Consider the following 21724-nt stretch of genomic DNA (forward strand, 5'->3'; position numbering starts at 1 on the left):
ACACAAATGGGTTTTAATGGCTACTAAAGGTAACATACTCACCTGTGACCTGTTTGCTTGTAATCAGGGTGTGTGCATAAAACCTGAGTGAGTTTCTGGGCTCCAGACAGACTCTTGCATCTTTCATCCAGCCACTGACGTTTCTGGATTGTGAGTCATGGGAAAGCAAAAGAACTGTCAACGAATCTACAGGAAAAGGTAGTTGAACTGTATAAAACAGCAAAGGGATGCAAAAAGATATCCAAGGAACTGATAATGCCAGTCAGCAATGGTCAAACTGTGATTAACTAATGGAAAATCAGGGTCTCTAAAAACAAAACCATGGTCAGGTAGACCAACAAAAATGTTGTCCACAGCTGCCAGGAAAATTGTTCGGGATGCAAAGAAAAACCCACAAATGACATCAGCTGAAATACTGGACTCTCTGAAAACTAGCAGTTTGGCTGATTCAAGATACACAATAAGGAGGCACTTGAAGAAAAATGGGCTGCATGGTCAAGTCGCCAGAAGAAAGCTATTACTGAGCAAATGCCACAAAGTATCTCTCCTACAATACGCAAAACAGCACAGGGACAAGCCTCAAAACTTCTGTAACAAGGTAATTTGGAGTGATGAGACCAAAAATGAACATTTTGACCACAACCAAACACATTAAATTTGAAGAGAGGTCAACAAGGCCTATGATGAAAGGAACACCATTCCTACTGTAAAGCACAGAGGTGGATCGCTGATGTTTTGGGGATGTGTGAACTATAAAGGCACAGGACACTTGGTTAAAGTTGAAGGAAAGATGAATCCTGCAAGTTATCAGCAAATACTAGAGGCAAATTTGCACTCATCAGTCCGGAAGCTGCGCATGAGACGTACTTGAACATTCCAACATGACAATGATCCAAAACACAAGGCCATGTCGACCTGTCATTGACTACAGCAGAACAAAGTGAAGGTTCTCGAGTGGCCATCTCAGTCTGCTGACCTCAATATCATTGAGCCACTGAAGAATTCAAGCTGTCATTGAGGTTAGAGGGGGCAACACACGGTATTAAGAAATGGGGTATGTGAACTGTTGTGAATTCCGTTCTCGGACTCCCTCCTGTGGTCATGAATGGTACTTTGGTTGGTTCTGCTCTTGGACTCCCTCTGGTGGCTTCGAGCGGACCTGCTGGTCACTGAGGTTGGCTTTATCAGCTGCTCTCGTTTATGGCTATGCTGCTTCCCTATTTAACTCCACTCAGATCGTTACTTCATGCCAGCTGTCAATGTTTCAGTATTGGTTCAGATCTCTCTTGGACTTCTCTGAGGACCGGTCTACTCCAGCAGAAGCTAAGTCTTTGCTAGTTCATTTGTTGTTACTGCGAACCTGAATATATTTCTTAGTACTGCTAATTTCTAGTCCAGCTTGCTATCATGATATTCCCTTGCTAGCTGGAAGCTCTGGGGTGCAGAGTGGCACCTCCACACCGTGAGTCGGTGTGGGGAGTCTTTTTGCTTACTCTGCGTGGTTTTTGTAGTCTTTTGTGCTGACCGCATAGTTCCCTTTTCTATCCTCTGACTATTTAGTGAAATCTGGCCTCCATTGCTAAAACCTGTTTCATTCCTGTGTTTGTGACTTTCTTCTTAACTCACAGTCAATATACAGTTAGGTCCATATATATTTGGACAGAGACAACATTTTTCTCATTTTGGTTATAGACATTACCACAATGAATTTTAAACAAAACAATTCAGATGCAGTTGAAGTTCAGACTTTCCGCTTTCATTTGAGGGTATCCACATTAAAATTGGATGAAGGGTTTAGGAGTTTCAGCTCCTTAACATGTGCCACCCTGTTTTTAAAAGGACCAAAAGTAATTGGACAGATTCAATAATTTTAAATAAAATGTTCATTTTTAGTACTTGGTTGAAAACCCTTTGTTGGCAATGACTGCCTGAAGTCTTGAACTCATGGACATCACCAGACGCTGTGTTTCCTCCTTTTTGATGCTCTGCCAGGCCTTCACTGCGGTGGTTTTCAGTTGCTGTTTGTTTGTGGGCCTTTCTGTCTGAAGTTTAGTCTTTAACAAGTGAAATGCATGCTCAATTGGGTTGAGATCAGGTGACTGACTTGGCCATTCAAGAATATTCCACTTCTTTGCTTTAATAAACTCCTGGGTTGCTTTGGCTTTATGTTTTGGGTCATTGCCCATCTGTAGTAAGAAACAACGACCAATCAGTTTTGCTGCATTTGGCTGGATCTGAGCACACAGTATGGCGGCTCTGAATACCTCAGAATGCATTTGGCTGCTTCTGTCCTGTGTCACATCATCAATAAACACTAGTGACCCAGTGCCACTGGCCGCCATGCATGCCCAAGCCATCACACTGCCTCCGCCATATTTCACAGATGATATGGTATGCTTTGGATCATGAGCTGTACCACACCTTCGCCATACTTTTCTCTTTCCATCATTCTGGTAGAGGTTGATCTTGGTTTCATCTGTCCAAAGAATGTTCTTCCTGAACTGTGCTGGCTTTTTTAGATGTTTTTTAGCAAAGTCCAGTCTAGCCTTTTTATTCTTGACACTTATGAGTGGCTTGCACCGTGCAGTGAACCCTCTGTATTTACTTTCATGCAGTCTTCTCTTTATGATAGATTTGGATATTGATACGCCGACCTCCGGGAGAGTGTTGGCCACTTGGTTGGCTGTTGTGAAGGGGTTTCTCTTCACCATGGAGATTATTCTGCGATCACCCACCACTGTTGTCTTCCGTGGGCGCCAAGGTCTTTTTGCATTGATGAGATCACCAGTGCTTTCTTTCCTTCTCAGGATGTACCAAACTGTAGATTTTTCCACTCCTAATATTGTAGCAATTTCTCGGATGGGTTTTTTCTCTGTTTTCACAGCTTAAGAATGGCTTGTTTCACCTTCATGGAGAGCACTTTTGACCGCATGTTTACTTCATAGGAAAACCTTCCAAATGCAAGCACCACACCTCAAATCAACTCCATGCCTTTTATCTGCTTAATTGAGAATGACATAACGAAGGGATTGCCCACACCTGTCCATGAAATAGCCTTGGAGTCAATTGTCCAATTACTTTTGGTCCCTTTAAAAAACAGGGTGGCACAGGTTAAGGAGCTGAAACTCCTAAACTCTTCATACAATTTTAATATGGATACCCTCAAATGAAAGCTAAAAGTCTGAACTTCAACTGCATCTGAATTGTTTTGTTTAAAATTAAATTGTGGTAATGTCTATAACCAAAATGAGAAAAATGTTGTCTCTATCCAAATATATATGGACCTAACTGTATGTGGGGGTCTGCCTTTACCTTTGGGGAATTTCTCTGAGGCAAGGTAAGGCTTCTATTTCTATCTTTAGGTGTAGTTATCTCTTAGGCTGTGAAGAGGCGTCTAGGGAGAGTTAGGTACGCTCCACGGCTATTTCTAGTGTGTGTGATAGGAGTAGGGTTTGCGGTCAGCAGAGTTCCCACTTACCCAGAGCTAGTCCCGATTTTGAGTTTACTCATCAGGTCATTCCAGGTGCTCCTAACCACCAGGTCCATAACAGTGAACTTTTGATCAAGGTCATTTGGATGTTTTGGGTTGTCATTATGATTTAAAAAGAGAACACAGTAGTTTGACAATAAATGACTTCACCCAACTACTAACCATGAGTGGAGAAAACGTTTTGGGGTTTTCATTCATATTGTCTGAAAAAAGGCCAAGAAAGCAAACGTTCTGGAGGGGTATGTAAACTTTTGAGCACAACTGTAAATAAAAATGTACCCCAGTACACAGAATAGTGTATGGGTAAGAAATGTATCCAATACAAACTGTCACAGAGCTGTGCAATGGCATTAGTGTGCCGAGCTGAGGCGACACCTTTCCTTTTATAATCCCTGATGAGGTCACATGGCCAGCCAATCACAGTAATGCTACATCCAAGATGGCTACAGCATTACAGTGATGCATAGGCAATACCCGCATGCTTATTGGCTGTGTAACAGATACCAAAAATGCAGGGCGTGGATTCAAGGATTTACATCATTTGGATGTTCAGCCATTCTGCTGTATTTTAAAATCACAGATCAGTGCAGATAGCGCACGTGAGCTCTATACCAGACCACCCGGACACTCATGGCTATGCCCCTATTGGGAAATTTTGAGACCTTTCCTTCAACCAAGCAGCTTACCCACCCTGTCATCACAGCTGGTCTTAGCAAGGTTTGAGAAAGACCCAGGGCAGGTCTAAATGTTATCTAAACCTAAGCTATCATAATATTCAGAATCATCGAGCATATTACTATTCACGGTGGTGAAAAAATATATGCAATAAAAACAAACAAAAATCTTATGAGTGCGGCTGATTACTATTCTCTGAAAAAAGGCCAAGAAAGCAAAAATTCTGCCATGCTATGTGGGTCTGAATAAAACCACATTTTTTCATCTGAAAACCTATGGCGTGCTGCCTTCCTTTTTTCTTATCTGGATTTGGGCATGTGTTGGATGCTGTGCTGAGGAGGCTAATGCACCCACTTATTGGTATGATATAAATATATATATATACACCTCAGGTCCGTGACTACCAGGATCCCCCAATAACACCAGAACGGTATGCTGCCATCTCCTCGTTAGCCATAAGCCCGGTCCGTTAACAAGCATATATCAGGTCAGAAAACAACCCCAGGTAGCGTATAAGTACTAGCCGGATTCATGGACGAGGGAAATCGGGATTCGAGGTAAAAGAGCAGCCCAAAATTAATTGATATTGTAATTGCCGAAAGGCACACTAGATAATCTAAATATGTACAGAGTAATATACAGAAATTACAGCCAGAAGTATAGATAAAGGTAGGGTAAGGTATGGAATTGCAGTTAGCTGTAGGTGTCAAATTACTGTTCCTTATAGCATGTGGGCCCCAGGGAAGCTCTCGAGTCCATAGGTACTTTCTTAGTTTCTGGTCCGTCTCTATACGTGACGGTATGCGGCTTCCATGGCGGAACAATGACACTGGCTAAAGGTGTGTGTGGCTAGCTTTTAACCCCTAGCTGGCCCCCTCCCATATTGCTCACTGCCCCTCTGGGTTGGACTGAAATCTCCTCCCTTGACCTCCTAGCTGAAATAATTCCCAATATTTAGGATGGGTCATAACTTCCTAGTGGTAGGTCCAAACGTGACGACTGACGTCTCAACAGGTTCGCTGGGGCTGGACCGATACAGAGAGTCCAAACTTAGGTCGGCTAAGTGGTTCTGGAGATAGCTTGGTATCGGACAGCTAGAGAATGATGAGACACAGGTGTGTGTGTGGAGGGGTCCCAGGATTCTGGCGGTATATTGGACTCAACCCTGAGATGCATGGTACTCTCAAAATTCATCTCTATGTGGCGGTGCCCAAATGTCTACACCTTCCATTGATAACTGATTGATATCGGCCGCCTTGCACAAAAGACAGTAAGGGGTCACAGCTCTGCTCCTCATCGCCTTAATTAACACGTGGTCTCTAATTCTCTGGCCATATGGCATGTTCCTGTTCTTTTGGCAATTTGTGTACTTATCCCATGGGTGGGGGGCTTTCAGTTCCAGGGGCAGAAGGATATCTCTGGATAATATATCGGGCCTGAATTAATAAGTCCAAAATGGAGTCTTCCTCGTCCCGCACACGCACCAACTAATGTACCCAATTGTACTCCTCAACAATAAAAGCAAGACTTCATTGCGCAACTGAAAGTATAAATTGGAACTATTAGCAGTGGAAAACATTGCAAAGTAAAATTAATCCACAATTTTGTTGCTGATGGGAGGGTCAGACATTGGCACAAGCAGCATGAATCAATGAAACCTGCCAAATGTTGACAGTTAAGGCTGTTAAAAGTGCAGTAAAATGTTTTCTTAACAGATCCTGGGTCCTCACGATACCTTTGGATGGAAATTTGGAAATAGGGCTTAGCTAGGCTTGTTCACCTCTTCATAGCAACTGTTTATTCTAGAAGGACACTTTCAGCAAAACATGCACCATGCAACTAAGGTCATATAGTAATGGATTGGATCTTGGAACATAAGATGATGAGCTTTTGGTGCATTTTTTGATGCTGCAGATTTTCTGAAACATTACTGCACCTATTTAAATTAGGTTAATTGCGTTTTCTTACTGTGTTTATGTGTGCATTTTTTAAACATACCTTTTTATCGTAGTTTTGATGCTGCGGTTTTGTCTCTTGCTGGTGTGTCCTGCTTTAAATAAAGCTGCTTTTTCTAAACTTCCTCGTATTTGGCTTTGACAAACCTTTATCTATGCAATTAGGTGCAGATTACATGCGAATTTAAGAGAAATTGACATAGTGAGGATTTGAAACATGCACCACAGGTGAATTCATGCTGCGTTAGAAATCTAAAGCCTACTGTGCTTTCTATAAATTCTATCCACTTTGCTGGAACTGTAAGTCGCTGCGTTTTTGACGCAGCAAGAATATGGAGCCTCAAAATTGCACCAAAAGCTCATTATGGGAATGTAGCCTTCTAGTCCCCAGATCCTTTTTCTACAGAACATCTTGGGCAAGGTTATTTGGCTGTCCAGAGCACGTCAGTACCTCCTTATAATCTGCGGCATCTCCTAGAAGCAATAATGTCTACATTGACCAATATTCCTGCAGAACGATTTCATAAATCAATTAGTAAAATCAATGCCATGAAGAATTGATATGTTTCTGAAGACCAACAGAGGTCCCAAAACACTTGCCATTTCTACTCTAATGGCCAGTGTATACTGTATATTATTTTTTAGATATATTGCACTGGAGTAAAATGTTAAATGGGTACTTCTAACTCAGCTTGTGACCACATGTGGACGAATTCCAGAAAAGAATGATGCGCACTCTGTCTGTTTCTATAATCGTAATGGCAGAAATGGGGATACCACTTCAATATTAATTACATATTGGACACACAGGAGAAGATACTTACTACTTGACTGCAATCTCGATAATCCATTTGCAGCACCATGCAGATTAGAATCAAAACTTTGGCTATTGCGTACGGTAACTGGAGATACCACAGTGGTTGTTGTTGTGGTGCTGGACATTCGAGCCAGATTGGGCATACTTCTACGCAATTTGTCTAGCAGCAAACGGAAAAAAATTAGAAGATAATTAAGATACAAGAAAAATAAATTTATAAAAGTATTCACTGTGATATATTAGAAACAGGGACGTCACAACTGCAACCAGTTATTGGCTGCAACGGACAAATGTTAAGACGTTAGAAGATTGCTGGAGTTGGGTAATCAGAACAAAAGTGTAGACTTGGCAGTACCCAAAAATAGTAGTATAAAGAGTATTAATTTTATACCATTTTATTACCGTCACAATTGCTAACTACATTGTAGAGAACAAGTGCTGTATATGCAGTCATAAGAAGAGTTAACGATGTTTCCTATTCCAGACCCAGCGGTCATGTGAGGAGTAGATGTAGGGAGGGAGCAAGATCTGTTGGGTCCCAGGAGACCTTGTCAGCTCTGCTATGTAGACAGGAGACTACATTTCCACTGGAACTGGGGTCAACATATCAGTCCCAGTTACAAAGGAGATCATATTAAATTTTGAAATACAACTCAAAGATTTTTTATAACCTTATGGGGTGGGGGGTAAAATGTGTAAAATAAATGAAAGAAAAAAAGTTTTTGAACCAGGACCTAAATGTCTGCTTAGGCCAGGAAGCACAAGTATGCAGAGAACCCTACCTTGAACCCTTAAAGGGGTTGTCCAGGCTTAAGACAAAATATGCACTTACTGTATGACATTGCAAACTGCTGAACTGTGACACCCAATGGTGCACATGCTGTCATGATTTCCCCTATATTCCCAGTGGGAGTAGGCGGGTCATGTGCCAACTTTACTCTTTCAGCTTCTCTAAATATAAGTTGTGACGACACTGCATTTAATCTTAATTATCCAGACATCCATTTTCAGTAAGCCAGGAGGCATAGACTTATCTTTATGTTGACTCTTCTTGTAGGTTGAATTAATATTTGGAAATTGATGAATGCTCCAGCTCCTACAGTTTATTGTACTGTAATCTTTGCAAAACAGGGATGCAGGGTAGCTGAACAATGATGTTTGCTGATATGTTGATAACACATTATCGCAGAACATGCAGTTTGTTAACTTGCAAACATTGAAGGATAAACTACAAATAATCAAACACTGTGTATTAACCCCTTCACCCCTTCCCCTTAACCTGTGAATGATAGCTTGTTAGTTGTGAACTATAAAAAGGGGATATGCCTCTGTAACAAGACACCTAAGACATCCAAGAGATCCAAAGAACCAGAGACTCTTTACAAAACCACAGCCAAGAACACTCTACAGGATAGCTGCCAGATCATGGCTCCATCACGAGGGACACTGATTTGACATTCTACAGGATGTCAGCTTAGGGGACCATGGCACGGGCTGAAAGACTACAGATCTGCTCCACTAACCATCACTGAGTCCATGAATACATTTGAAGTAGTCAGAATTTGGACCCACCGGTCACCTGAGCCCCATGGATGCATTTGGGAAAGCTAGGATTGCGACCCCCGACTTCAAGTTCTATGAAGAGGTAAGTTCCGGACTGGACCAAGGGAACCCAGTGGACGTAGTGTATATGGACTTTTCAAAAGCTTTTGATACGGTGCCACACAAAAGGTTGACACATAAAATGAGAATAATGGGGATAGGGGAAAATATGTGTAAGTGGGTTAAGAGCTGGCTCAGGGATAGGAAACAAAAGGTGGTTATTAATGGAGCACACTCGGACTTGGTCGCAGTTAGCAGTGGGGTACCACAGGGGTCAGTATTGGGCCCTCTTTTTAACATATTTATTAATGACCTTGTAGGGGGCATACAGAGCAGAATATCAATATTTGCAGATGACACTAAACTCTGCAGGGCAATCAATACAGAGGAGGACAATTTTATATTACAGGATGATTTATGTAAACTAGAAGCTTGGGGCTGATCAATGGCAAATGAGCTTTAATGGGGATAAATGTAAGGTCATGCACTTGGGTAGAAGTAATAAGATGTATAACTATGTGCTTAATTCTAAAACTCTGGGCAAAACCGTAAATGAAAAAGACCTGGGTGTATGGGTGGATGCCAAACTCACATTTAGTGGCCAGTGTCAGGCAGCTGCTACAAAGGCAAATAAAATAATGGGATGCATTAAAAGAGGCATAGATGCTCATGAGGAGAACATAATTTTACCTCTATACAAGTCACTAGTTCGACCACACTTAGAATACTGTGTACAGTTCTCGTCTCCAGTGTATAAGAAAGACACTGCTAAACTAGAGCGGGTGCAGAGAAGAGCAACCAAGGTTATTAGAGGACTGGGGGGTCTGCAATACCAAGATAGATTATTACACTTGGAGTTATTTAGTTAGGAAAAACGAAGGCTAAGGGGTGATCTTATTTTCATGTATAAATATATGAGGGGACAGTGCAAAGACCTTACTGATGATCTTTTTAATCATAGACCTGAAACCAGGACAAGGGGGCATCCTCTACGTCTGGAGGAAAGAAGGTTTAAGCATAATAAAAGATGCGGATTCTTTACTGTAAGAGCAGTAAGACTATGGAACTCTCTGCCGTATGATGTTGTAATGAGTGATTCATTACTTAAATTTAAGAGGGGACTGGATGCCTTTCTTAAAAAGTATAATGTTACAGGTTATATATACTAGATTCCTTGATAGGGCGTTGATCCAGGGAACTAGTCTGATTGCCGTATGTGGAGTCGGGGAGGAATTTTTTACCCAATGTGGAGCTTACTCTTTGCCACATGGGTTTTTTTTTGCCTTCCTCTGGATCAACATGTTAGGGCATGTTAGGTTAGGCTATGGGTTGAACTAGATGGACTTAAAAGTCTTCCTTCAACCATAATAAGTATGTTACTTGGCTTCATGGAGATGTGTTCAGAGAAGCCAGGTTGTGACCCTCCGGTGACCTGGCCTTGTACCTCAATGAACTGTCAGATTGTCTGTACCTCCTCTCTGTGCATGCCACAGGTGGGAGTAGTCGGCCCTGGAAGATATGACGTCACAGCTATTCTTATGCGAGTCAGCAGAAGGGTGAGACTCTGAATTTGCACCATCTTGGGTATTTTGCTGGGACTGTTTTATGTGTTTTTTGCCTGGTTAGCAATTCAACAAAGTAAAGCCACAGTGTTTTACCCTCACCCTGTGTTGTCTGAGAAGTATTATGGCCATGGTAAAACGAGTGCGGGCGTTCAGTGGGATGAGCCCTGACCCATGTGGTTTTGGGCTAGCGGACTCCAGCACCCGCTGACCCCCCCATCTTCACATAAGTGAATTGAAAGAAGCTGGACACGTCTAGAACATGACCGCAAGTTTGCAATAGCATATTCAGCAGTCTGCAGTCACAGAGTGACTGCAAATTTTCCTGCCAAGTTTTGACAACCCTTTAAATTGAGTAACTGAATGCCCCAATGTCACTGCAACATAGGCTCAATATTTGGATTTGATTAAACTAGAAAATATATGAATATGTATTGTGACAATCTTTACCTGCACTCATTCTAATTTGTGGTTGCTCTGGGGTCTGGACTTGAGAAGAAAAACTATATTGCTGATAACCGGTAGAATTCAGGAACTGGGAACTGGGACTTCTCCTGCATTCCCGAATACTAGAGAAAGTCTGCGAGTGAGAAATGCCTCGTTGGAGAGGAGAACATCGACTCAGTCTTGGTTGAGGAGGTGGTAATAGATCAAACTCTTCATCATCGTCATCAACGCTGTAACGGTCCGATTCTTGATCACTACTGGCACATGACATTTTCTTTCCAGAAAATAGAGAAAGGCTAGAGCGATGTCTTGACACTGAACTACAAGTGGAGGTAGATGCAAAATCTTGCCTAAGGCCTGCAACAAGAGTAAGCCCCATTAAGATAGGATGCCTGAAGGTATTTACAAGTTATAATTTATATGAATTATGCTGACACTGCAAAATATTACATTTTAATCCCACCAACCAGAATACTATTAGTCTTTTACTGACTGATATGTATGAAAGAAAATACTAAATTTCTGCAAATAGACCACAAAGCTGAAACGCCTTACTTTCTTCTTGTAAGCGAGCCATGATCTGTACATCAGTGAGATCCTGTAGTTTGTAACCCATGGCAATTGAATCATCTTCCAGCTCGGATGTGCTGAGTTCACTATCAATTGAAGATTGGGGGCTCAAGGGGGAAGTCTTCATATTGTAACCTGAAAAACAAGAAAATTATTTCATTCATGCAATAAAAATGAACACATTACCACCACACTAGACTGCCACAAAAATGATAGGAAAATGGCAAAAAGGATAAATGGAGTGAAAAGCGCACTTATTCCAGTTTTTATTACCATCCTTAAAGGCCTCCAACTAAGTCAGGACAGGAAGATCATGGCATCCAACAACCAACAGGACATTTTATAACATTCATTCAAAGCATCAGAGATTAAGTTATTCAGTCATCGCCTCACATTTTCTGCACTCATTCAAAATGGACATTGGTAAAAGAAGCAGATTTTTAATTTATCATGTGATCTCCAAATTAACCTCTCCTGAAAAGGGTTTAGTAATAATAAAGCTAAAATCTCAGGGCAACCACCAGCACTATTAGTTACATCTGACTTGGGCCTTCAAAATATAGCACACAACTTTGTGGCTGCAACACATGCTTTTTTAACTTTTTTTTAAGAATATTTCACTATATTTTAATGTTTTAGGAAACAAAATATATCAAGCAGCAATAAAATATATTGTGGTAAAGAAAGGCAGGGCTTTCTACGCCTCCAGGTAAAAAGTACGGTAAGTCTAGAATGGACTCTGCCATCAAAGCCATGCAATCACAAAGATGGGTGAAGCCAACTCATCTCTAGCTCACGGCAGTTCTGACCCTTAAAGAGGACCTATCACCAGGTCAAAAGTGACCAGTTTTTGCTCTACTTTTATTTCTGCTGCCCTGAGTTATAAGATTGCTATTTTTTTTTCTTTCTTTAAATTCTCCATATGGTTCCAGAGAGGTCTTTTTACTTGGTGTTAATTTTTACGAAAATCTAGTCTTTACGAAGGCAGCATGGGTAATTATGAGTAGCAACTTTAATAAATGGCCCATCACCACCTGAGAATCCTGTAAACAACGCCCCCTTGGAATAGACGATAAAAATTAACAATATTAAAAAATGTCATTTTGACATCTATAAGCAGTGGACTCAGGCTGTAAGCCTGTTCTTCAGTAACTTCTAACATTCTAATAATTTATAGCAGGACATACACTATCCCACACATCATTTCATAATAACAGAACACCGGTAATCCAAAAACTAAGATGAGCTCAAGTACAGCAAATTGTACATTGCACAATGACTTAAAACAAAAATTGAGAAGCTTGGATCAAAAACAGAGACTAAAGGCCGTCACACACATTGGATTGAAGTCAGCCAAACTCTGTAAGGCAAGATCAGCTGAAAGTCTAGTGTGTATGGGTGTCTCAGATTATTTTAGCCAAAAAAAATGATCTGTTATGTTGGATTTTCAGAAGCCAATTCCTTTGCTCACTGTGAAATAAGCAGCAGTCCGATAAGCCTTGGAGTCACTCTCTCATAGAGGACATAGAGCGCTAGGCCAAATCGTTGAGCTACGTGATTGGCTGCAGTGGTGGTGTGAGCTGTCGATGTGATGTCACTGCTGCACCCAAAACACAGAGACTAAATCAGCGGTAGAAAGAGCCAGAGCTAAACCTGGGGCGGATGAATAATATCAGATTTAGTTATTTTACAACACAGAGTTGAGTTCCACTTTCAAAAAAGTTGAAAATCTCTTGAAATGCCTCTGTCAATCTCTAACAGAAGCATTAAACCTCAAGATAATCGCGGGGTGCGAATGGCAGCTATGGCCTGTTTAAAGGCAATATACCTGTTATGTTGCTATTCCTGTCAGGCCCAACAACAAGCTGGGCTTCTGGCTGTATACCACAGTTATTGTAGTATATAGGGGAATTAAAAAATTAAAAATATTATTTAAAAAAATATAATAATTAAATCACCCCCATTCTTCTTCCTTTAAAAATAAACATAAAAAAAAACACACATTCGGTTTTGCCAACTATGTAAAAGTTAATCTATAAAAAGAAAAAAATGATTTATCCTATATATTAAAAGCTGTAAAGCAAAAAAAGATAAAATTTAAAGAATGCAAAAAATGCACCAAATAATGATTAAAATATTGTATGTACCCCAAAATGTTAATCAATAAAAATTTCAGCTTTCCACAAAAAAAGACGGGTCTCAAAAAAGTGGGAACAAACAAAGATAGATTTAAGGTGCATCCAAGTAGTAATCTTAAAAGGAACCGAAGCAGCAACCGAACTCCTTGTAGGGTTGCCTAATTGCTCGAGAATTCTCGGAAATGCTCCATTTTGAGAGAGGTGAAACCTGACTGCAGTATTTTAGAGGATTCCCTTTCTTAGAATTTCCCCTTAATTACCAGACCAAATATTCCCAGACTCTCCCAAATAAACAGACCAAACATGAATTTGGATTAAATTGGTCAAACTGGGCTTTATTACAAACATAACAGTAACTTGGGGTAAGGAGGTTCTTGGAGCGCCAAAAGTTCATATAAAATACATATAAAACCATCCAGCCTTACCCCCCAGGTGCAACCACAGGCTCGGGAGTCACCTGACAGCCGGAAAACATTTTTTCATCCACCGACTCCTAGGGACCCCCACCTGAGAGCCCCTAAATCCGCCAGGCAATTACCATAATTGCAAAACCAATAAGAGGTTCCCATCTCCACGATTTACAACCCCTACCAATATTTTAACACCAACTCCAAGAATCCTATGTCCCCTGCCACAGTGAACATTACCTGAACTCCTCATAATGCAAGTTGCTGCAACAAGAAACATGCCCTTTCCATTCGTTCTGGAATCTTGAGAGCCCACCTAATGAGTTCAAGTAAACCCCATCGCTCCACCACACATTCTCTTTCCTGGACTCCAAGTCTTCAAGCCCAACTACAACCCACCCGATTCCTGACTACAAAAATTCCCCACAGCTCTATTCACTTTTATCATTTTGTTCCTTTTTCCCACCGATCGAGCAATCTGCCATACCTTTATGGGCACAATATCTGACCAAAACTATCTTAATGGTCGGATATGATACTCAGAAATGCAACAAATCATCGTGGATATCCCTTATTAACTCTCTGCAAGGGCAAATGTAACATGACATGTAACACCAGCAATTCTGGGGAGCAATCTAACCTGGTTAAAGTCCAGCAGTACCTGACGCCAACTCATGCCACAAACTCCTATCCACCTAATTAATAAGTTATCCTTGGAAATCCCCCATTTGATGCCTGTTTTTTCTAACGTTGGCCCCCAATAAACAAATGAGTGTCCTAATATACACACTAGCTGTGCTCCGCCTACGGTGAAAAAAGGAACAGCACCATGTGAGAACAACAATTAACCCTCTTTTTTTGCTTTTTACATCAAATGAGGGCACACGTAGAGTTTATATCTCCCAGATTCCTACCTGCCTATCTTCTGAACCGCTCTTGAAGGTAGGCCCCCAACTCTGCCTCTGTTGCAGCACCAATTCTGAATTCCTGCCCCCGAACTTCTCACCCCATACTAACATCACAACCACTATTGGAAAAAACTCCAAGTGTAAGGCTTCCCGTGATACCCGCCTCACTCCATGACTCTGGCCATTGGCTCACGCACCCTTGACCCCTGCAGTTAACCCCAAACACCACGCTGACTGCTGCGTTAGTAAAGAGCTCACAATCATAATTCTCTAATGTCTCAACTATCATTAAGTACCGTCTATTTTACCTGTCCAGGAAGCCCTTCCAAACTAGCAGATTATCGCCGTGTTCCTTTGTCAAACTAATGTAATGTGAAGGGGACGAAATCCCTGCAGTAGCCGCAGCCAGCACAGAACGACCCAACCCATGGGGATAATGCGGCAAGCAAAATTTACCTTCCAGAGCAACAACTGAATGTACCTCAACTGTATCTTTTTAAACAACGTCACATGTTGAATGTCCATGCACAGTGACAATTTTTTCCTCAGGCAATCTGCACTCCATCTTTTCAGTATCAATGGCAATACCCAAAAAGCTAAGACAATTGTTAGGCCCTTCCCTTTTTCTCTGTGCCAAAAAAAAACCCCAAAGCAACTAGCCACCTATTCCATTGATTTTAATAATGACTAGCTTGATTTTAATAAATGAATAGCAAACCAGAGAATCGGGAGGACCAATGTACAAGAAATCATCTATATAATTGATGACTAACGGTATCCCAGTAACATCACACACCACCCATTCCAAGAACATCGGTATTTGTAAAACAATCAGAGGAAAAGTATAATAGAAACACGTCACCACTTCTGTAATCTTTACCTACTCCTGCTTTTAGCTTAAAAATACTGATGTAAAATACTGACCAAATACTGAACGTGTCCTATCAACGCTCTCTTGAATGGGTCAGTCACAGATTTAAGTGGAATACCGGCATGGTTTTTTTTCTACTAATGCTAATGGGGGTTTTATGGGAGCCTTTATGTGCTCTTGTTCATCGTCAAAACATATTTTAGGCTAACCTGCAGAAATTTAAAGATGTACCCAAATCAATAAAAAATTATCCCAAAAACTACATCCACAGAAAAAAGACACAAAAGTTTATCTCAACATTTAGATACCTCATGGCTTTTAGGTTTTAGTCATGATATACAGTATTAGACAAGGTCTTAGGCACTGTCTGGGAATTCATGTCCAGCCATTAGTCTGTTCTTGATAATGCAAGTCCTCAATTACCAGAAGCTTAAAGTAAATTCTAACTAGTGTAATAGTTAACAGAATAATACTGCATTAACACACTATTGAAATATTATTAACAAAAATATCAGAAACCATGTTTTGTTTTCCAAATAACACAATGGCTGGGTAGTTCAAACCACACTTGGTAGTTACTTTAATTATGAAAAATGTCTATTGCTTAAGCAGCGATAATTTCTCAGATACGCTACCACCATAGCAAATGCTTGCTTGACCCTTGGTCAGCCATTCAATGTTCTCATCAGGTTTCTATAAAGAGCCTTTAGTCAGAGGAACTGATGTGTAAGTAGTTCACTATCTACTCAAAGCATAGCTCCATTTTTAAGCTGCTGATTAATTTAAATGAATTGGGCATGGACCTGTAGTTCCGGGCCACAGCCTATAGTTCTGATGGAGCTGCTGTGTTTCGGCAGCATACAAGAACTCCGTCCGTCGCTGGTAACTGAAGATCAGTGGGGCTGCCATGTGTTGCACCCCCACCGATCAGATACTGATGGCTCATCCTAATGATAGAACAGTAATTAAAAAATGTAGTGCCCTAACCCTTTAATGCATAGCTATAGGTTTTTGTTTTTTTTCCATAACTCTCCACTCATTAGTCACTTCTTTTCCGACATGCCGCCCCTCCAATCCTGTGTACTGATTAGTCAGTCGCAAACTGCTCAAATCTGTCTTTATGGATGGATGGATCTAATTACAGGTGCTGCCTGTGGAAAAAAGGAGGAAGGAGCTGTATGGAGACAGAGGGACATACAGAAAAGCTGCTGCAGCTTCTAGTGACTAGATCCCAAAGAGGGGAGAACTGCTACCAAAAAAAAAAATGCACATATATCATATTATGGCCAAAATAGTGTTGTTTCACATAAACACAGAACAACTTACTCTAGAAAGACACCTAAGAAGGGCACGTACACTTTAACTTTTAATCAGCAGCAAATATCAGCAATTTAAGACAAGCTATGATGTAAAAATCACAACAAAAAATTACAATGAGAAAACAAAAAAAAAAAAAGGATGGTATAAAGATAAATCACAAAAACAATCACAAATTTATAAATAATAAGCAGAGATGTTTTAGTAAGGATAACAAAAACCCACAACATTTTTAATACAAAATTAAAAAAAAAAAAGTTGCAGGTTTACCTGTCTTTTCTGGTGTTAGTATTGCTTTAGTTGGGGTTTTAAGGATGCTGGGAGAATTTAAGCCGTTGCAAAATGGAGTGAGTCTCGCAACTGGACTATATGGAAAAGAGGATACAGGAGTAGAAAAGAGACTCCTCCAGCGACCAGCTAGATACAAAAAGGAACAAAAATCACCAATTAGTACTTATTGTGATATGAAGCCTAAAATACGATATGGATCACTTTGGAAAAAAAAATCCCATCACCTTGTAACAAATGTACGTTTGTGGAAATGAGTTACAGTAAAATATTCCACAACAGCTAGTCACAAATGTACCAAAGAGTTGTATACTGTATTTTATAAAAAAAACTGTGCTCAAATAAAACTAAATCCTGTTAACTGTATTCCATCATTTTATCCCCTCAGGTAGAAAGCAACACTTTTATACAAAAAGACTCACTGCCCACATTGAGATTAGCTTGCGGTTGTCTTTATATCAAAGGCAATTTCAGTTAAAAAAGAAAAGAATCTAATATGCATGAGGACTTGTGACAGGGACGTGAGCATACACATCTATGAGGAGCATCGTTATCTAAAGTGAATGGTTACATTACAGGTCGGCTATCTAATGTGTGTGGTCATCATTACTCTGTGACGCTATCAAATGTCCCATATCTTAGCAATAGGTTTAGCAACTGTGTTTGTAAAAATACTAGAAACATTTTCTATGGGATTCCATACTACAAAATACTCCCACAAATGTGGGCAAGTGCTTTCAAACAAGATTTGTCATTTTGCACACCCAAAAAAGCAATTTTCCTAACAAATGTATTAAAGATATTGCAGCAAAAATTAATACACCCCTATGTAAGTCTTAGGAGCAGAAATAAAATTTAGAATACAGAATCCTACAAGAATATCAACCACATTAAACAGATAGATGTCCAGCAGACAGTTGACTATAAAAGGTGTTACTTATCAAAGAAAACCCCTTCCCATTTCATGCTGTCAGCCATGGCACCATATGGAAGAGAAATGTCACAAGACCTGAGAAACAAAATTTCTTTACATAAGAAAGATGAAGGCTACAAGAATATCAGCAAAGAATTTCTTGTCAGAATACTAGCAAAAATGCAACAAAGATGGAACTCCAATCATCTCAGAGACATCCAGGACGATCACAGAAGTTAACACCTTTAAAAGTAGCACCTTCTGATGAGAAAGGCTATAGAAAATCAACAAGTAAGTTCACTGTTATCCATGAATGAAGCACAAAAAAAGTCTGTTGCCAATATGCCAGGGCCAACCTGAAAAATGTGAAAACTATTGGAACTCTATACTCTGGAGTGATGAGACCAAAATAAATGTTTTTGAAACTAATGGCTTTATTGTATGGAATCACAGGTAGAAAAAGTACAAAGAAAAAAGGATTGTGCCTGCAGTGAAACATGGAGGCGGCAGTGTCCTTATGTGGGTCTGCATGAGTGCTGCAGGTGTCAGGGAGCTACATTTCATTGATGGTATCAAGAATAAACAAATGTATTACTCTATATTGAAAGAGAAGATGCTACCATTACTTGGTAGATGCGCACTTCAACATGACATCGACCCAAAACACACATAGAAAGACACTGGTGCATTTATGAAAAAGAACATGGTGAAAGCGATCTGAAACCAATCGAATATCTATGAGGAATTCTGAAGAGACAAGTTGAGCATCACTCTCCTTCCAGAATCTAGGCTCTGAAAGAGATTCTTCAAGAATGGAAAAAGATAGATATTGCAATATGTCACCAACTTGTTCTCCCATGCCCACAAGGTTTGGTGCTGTACTTAATCTCATGCAGGTCATATTAAATGCTAGTGTCTCTTGTGGGGTGTATTCATTAATGCATTGGTTAGTTTGAGTAAAACTGAAGATTTTGTAATCAAAGTTATATTATTAACCCCATTTTCATGTACTGGGTTGAAAAAAATATATATATGAAACGCAGTCCTTTCAAAATATTGGAAATGTTTCTTGTGTTCAATGCGATATTGATTAAAATCTTACTTTTCAAAGGGGATGTACTCATTTATACTAAGCACTAACTGATATCCAATCTATTTTCTCTACAAAAATATAAAAAAATAAATCAGGCCAACCTTTTTATTACAAGGCAGATCTATGAGACAAGGGAGGCCGGGAGAGGGCTCTCCTCATGAATACAGAAGACTTATAACTATGCTTCCCATGTATACGTTCAGAGACCCTTGTAGAAAATGGCAAAGCTTGTGCGGTTTTAGCTTCTAGGAATACAGACTGTAGCTGTAATATGCTGTTCTTACATAGGGCAGCATCTTAAACTGACAGATCAACTTCAACCTTCCACATCAATCTTCAACTCCAAGAAGAACATGCAAAATGTAACATTTCCTAGCATCGGTTACAATTATAGCCAATTAAGTGTACTCTGATGACGGTTATTTGCCATATGGAATACAGATTAACATAATAGGCATGTGTTGTACGAAATAATGCAAGGAATCAATACAGATCACTAAGTGGCTTATGAGAACTTCTCAGATTTCATCCCTTGGAGGCTTCTAATGCTGAAAGGACAGACGTATGACCTTGGAAGATGCCAAGAATATCAACTCCAATTATTGAAATTGATACTAGTCATTGCCCCTACTCTCAATAACAAAAGAACTCCACTTCCAGAAGTAAGAAAGCCATATCTGTATCCTTCTACCAACAGATGAATCCACACAACACAGCCCTGACCGAACATCATTCATGAATCTTTGCAGCTGAATACAGGGAACTTTTTTTGTCCTGTCTGTAAAAAATGTTTAAGGTGTCCATGATTTTCTTGAAGCTGAAGCAATTTATACAAATTATTTTATTTTAGAATTTTCAGTGAATGTAGTAAACAGTCAAGCTGGAAACCCTGCGTTACAGTAGAGGACTATTCACGTCAGTTTTTCACGATACTTGTTAACACAAGGAGCATAAATGATAAATGGAGGCTGTGACCGATGACAGTGGCATCTTTCACCCACAGACTTCCATGTTACGGATGTACACTGCTCTAGAAAATAAAGGGAGCACTTAAACAACACAATGTAACCTATCACCCCTAGAGGTACAGTAGCAACCCACAGACGTTGCTCAGGTAGTGCAGCTCATCCAGGATGGCACATCAATACCAGCTGTGGCAGTAAGGGTAGCTGTACCTGTCAGAACAGTGTCCAGAGCATGGAGCACATACCAGGAGACCATGCAGTAAGACAGGAGATGTTGAGGAAGCCGTAGGAGGGCAACAACCCAACAGCAGGACCGCGTCACCCTCCTTTGTGCAAGGAGGAACAGGAGGAGCAGTGCTAGAGCCATGGAAAATGACCTCCAGTACACCACTAACATCCTTGTGGCTGCTCTAACTATCAGAAACCGACTCCATGAGGGTGGTATGAGGGTCCGACGTCCACAAATAGGAGTTCTGCTTACAGACGAAAACCGTGCAGGGTGATTGGCAGATTTGATATTCGCACCCTGTGCTCTTCATCGATGAAAGCAGGTTCACTCTGATGACATGTGACAGATGCGACAGAGACTGGAGACACCATGAAGAATTTTCTGCTTCCTGCAACATACTCCAGCATGACTGGTTTAGCAGTCTAAAACAATGGATCAAGGGGATCGCAGTCAAAAAATTCAGGTAGTCCTCAGAAAATAGTATAAAATCAAATAGATCAATCTGAGGACATCAGGTAATAAATTGCTTAATAACTTCTTGTTTTATTGGTGAAAAACATATAAGACCAATCATACAGAAAGCTGACGTTTCGGCCTCAATCGGCCTTTGTCAAGGCAATTATCTGTATGGTGATACAAGGAATGAAACTGGTAAGATAGGGTGTATAGGATTCCGGATTAGGCCGCCATAGAGATGAGGTGTCACCTCATCTCTATGGCGGCCTAATCTGGAATCTTATACACCCTATCCAACCAGTTTCATTCCTTGTATCACCATACAGATAATTGCCTTGACAAAGGCCGATTAAGGCCGAAACGTCGGCTTTCTGTATGATTGGTCTTATATGTGTTTTTTACAACAATAAAACAAGAAGTTATTAAGCAATTTATTACCTGATGTCCTCAGATTGATCTATTTGGTTTGGCAGTCTGTCAGTAATGGTGTGCGGAGGCAATTCTTTGGAGGGCCGCAAAGCCCTCCATGTGCTAGCAAGAGGTATGCTGACTGCCCTTAAGTACCAGGATGATATTCTCAGACACATTGTGGGCCATATGCATGTGCACTGGGCTTCTTCTGATGCATGACAATGCTGGTGTCATGTGGCTGAAATGTGTCAGCAGTTCTTGCATGATGAAGGAACTGATGCTATGCACTGGCCTATCCATTCCCCAGACCTGAATCCAAATCAAGCACACCTGCAGCATCATGTCTCGTTCCATCCACCAATGCCACATTGCACCACAGACTGTCCAGGAGTTGACTGATGCTTTAATCCAGGTCTGGGAGGAGATCCCTCAGAAGAACATCCGCCACCTCATCAGGCATTGTAGTGAGGTCATACAGGCATGTAGAGGCCACACACACTACTGGCCATCAATTCCATGTCTTGAGGCATTTCCACTGAAGTAGGATCAGCCTGTAATTTCATTTTTCACTTTGATTTTGAGTATCATTCCAAATCCAGACCTACATGAG

General features: G+C 40.5%; 1 protein-coding gene across 7 annotated transcripts in view; it reads right to left on the reverse strand.

Moving 5' to 3' along the window:
• The window catches only part of SLAIN1 (SLAIN motif family member 1), a 128197-nt gene that overhangs the window by 90549 nt on the left and 15924 nt on the right, over nucleotides 1–21724 (reverse strand). For 4 of the 7 annotated variants that reach the window (XM_077297191.1, XM_077297193.1, XM_077297195.1 and 1 more), the window contains exons 3-6: nucleotides 17030–17176; nucleotides 11104–11253; nucleotides 10552–10905; nucleotides 6945–7097 (exon numbers count right to left, since the gene is read on the reverse strand). In XM_077297191.1, the coding sequence (XP_077153306.1) occupies nucleotides 6945–7097; nucleotides 10552–10905; nucleotides 11104–11253; nucleotides 17030–17176 (804 nt within the window). The remainder of the gene's footprint in view (nucleotides 1–6944; nucleotides 7098–10551; nucleotides 10906–11103; nucleotides 11254–17029; nucleotides 17177–21724) is intronic. The other 3 variants (XM_077297192.1, XM_077297194.1, XM_077297197.1) reach the window with 1 other exon arrangement.

This window comes from Ranitomeya variabilis, chromosome 3, assembly GCF_051348905.1.
Source record: "Ranitomeya variabilis isolate aRanVar5 chromosome 3, aRanVar5.hap1, whole genome shotgun sequence".
In the NCBI taxonomy this organism is placed as follows: domain Eukaryota; kingdom Metazoa; phylum Chordata; class Amphibia; order Anura; family Dendrobatidae; genus Ranitomeya; species Ranitomeya variabilis.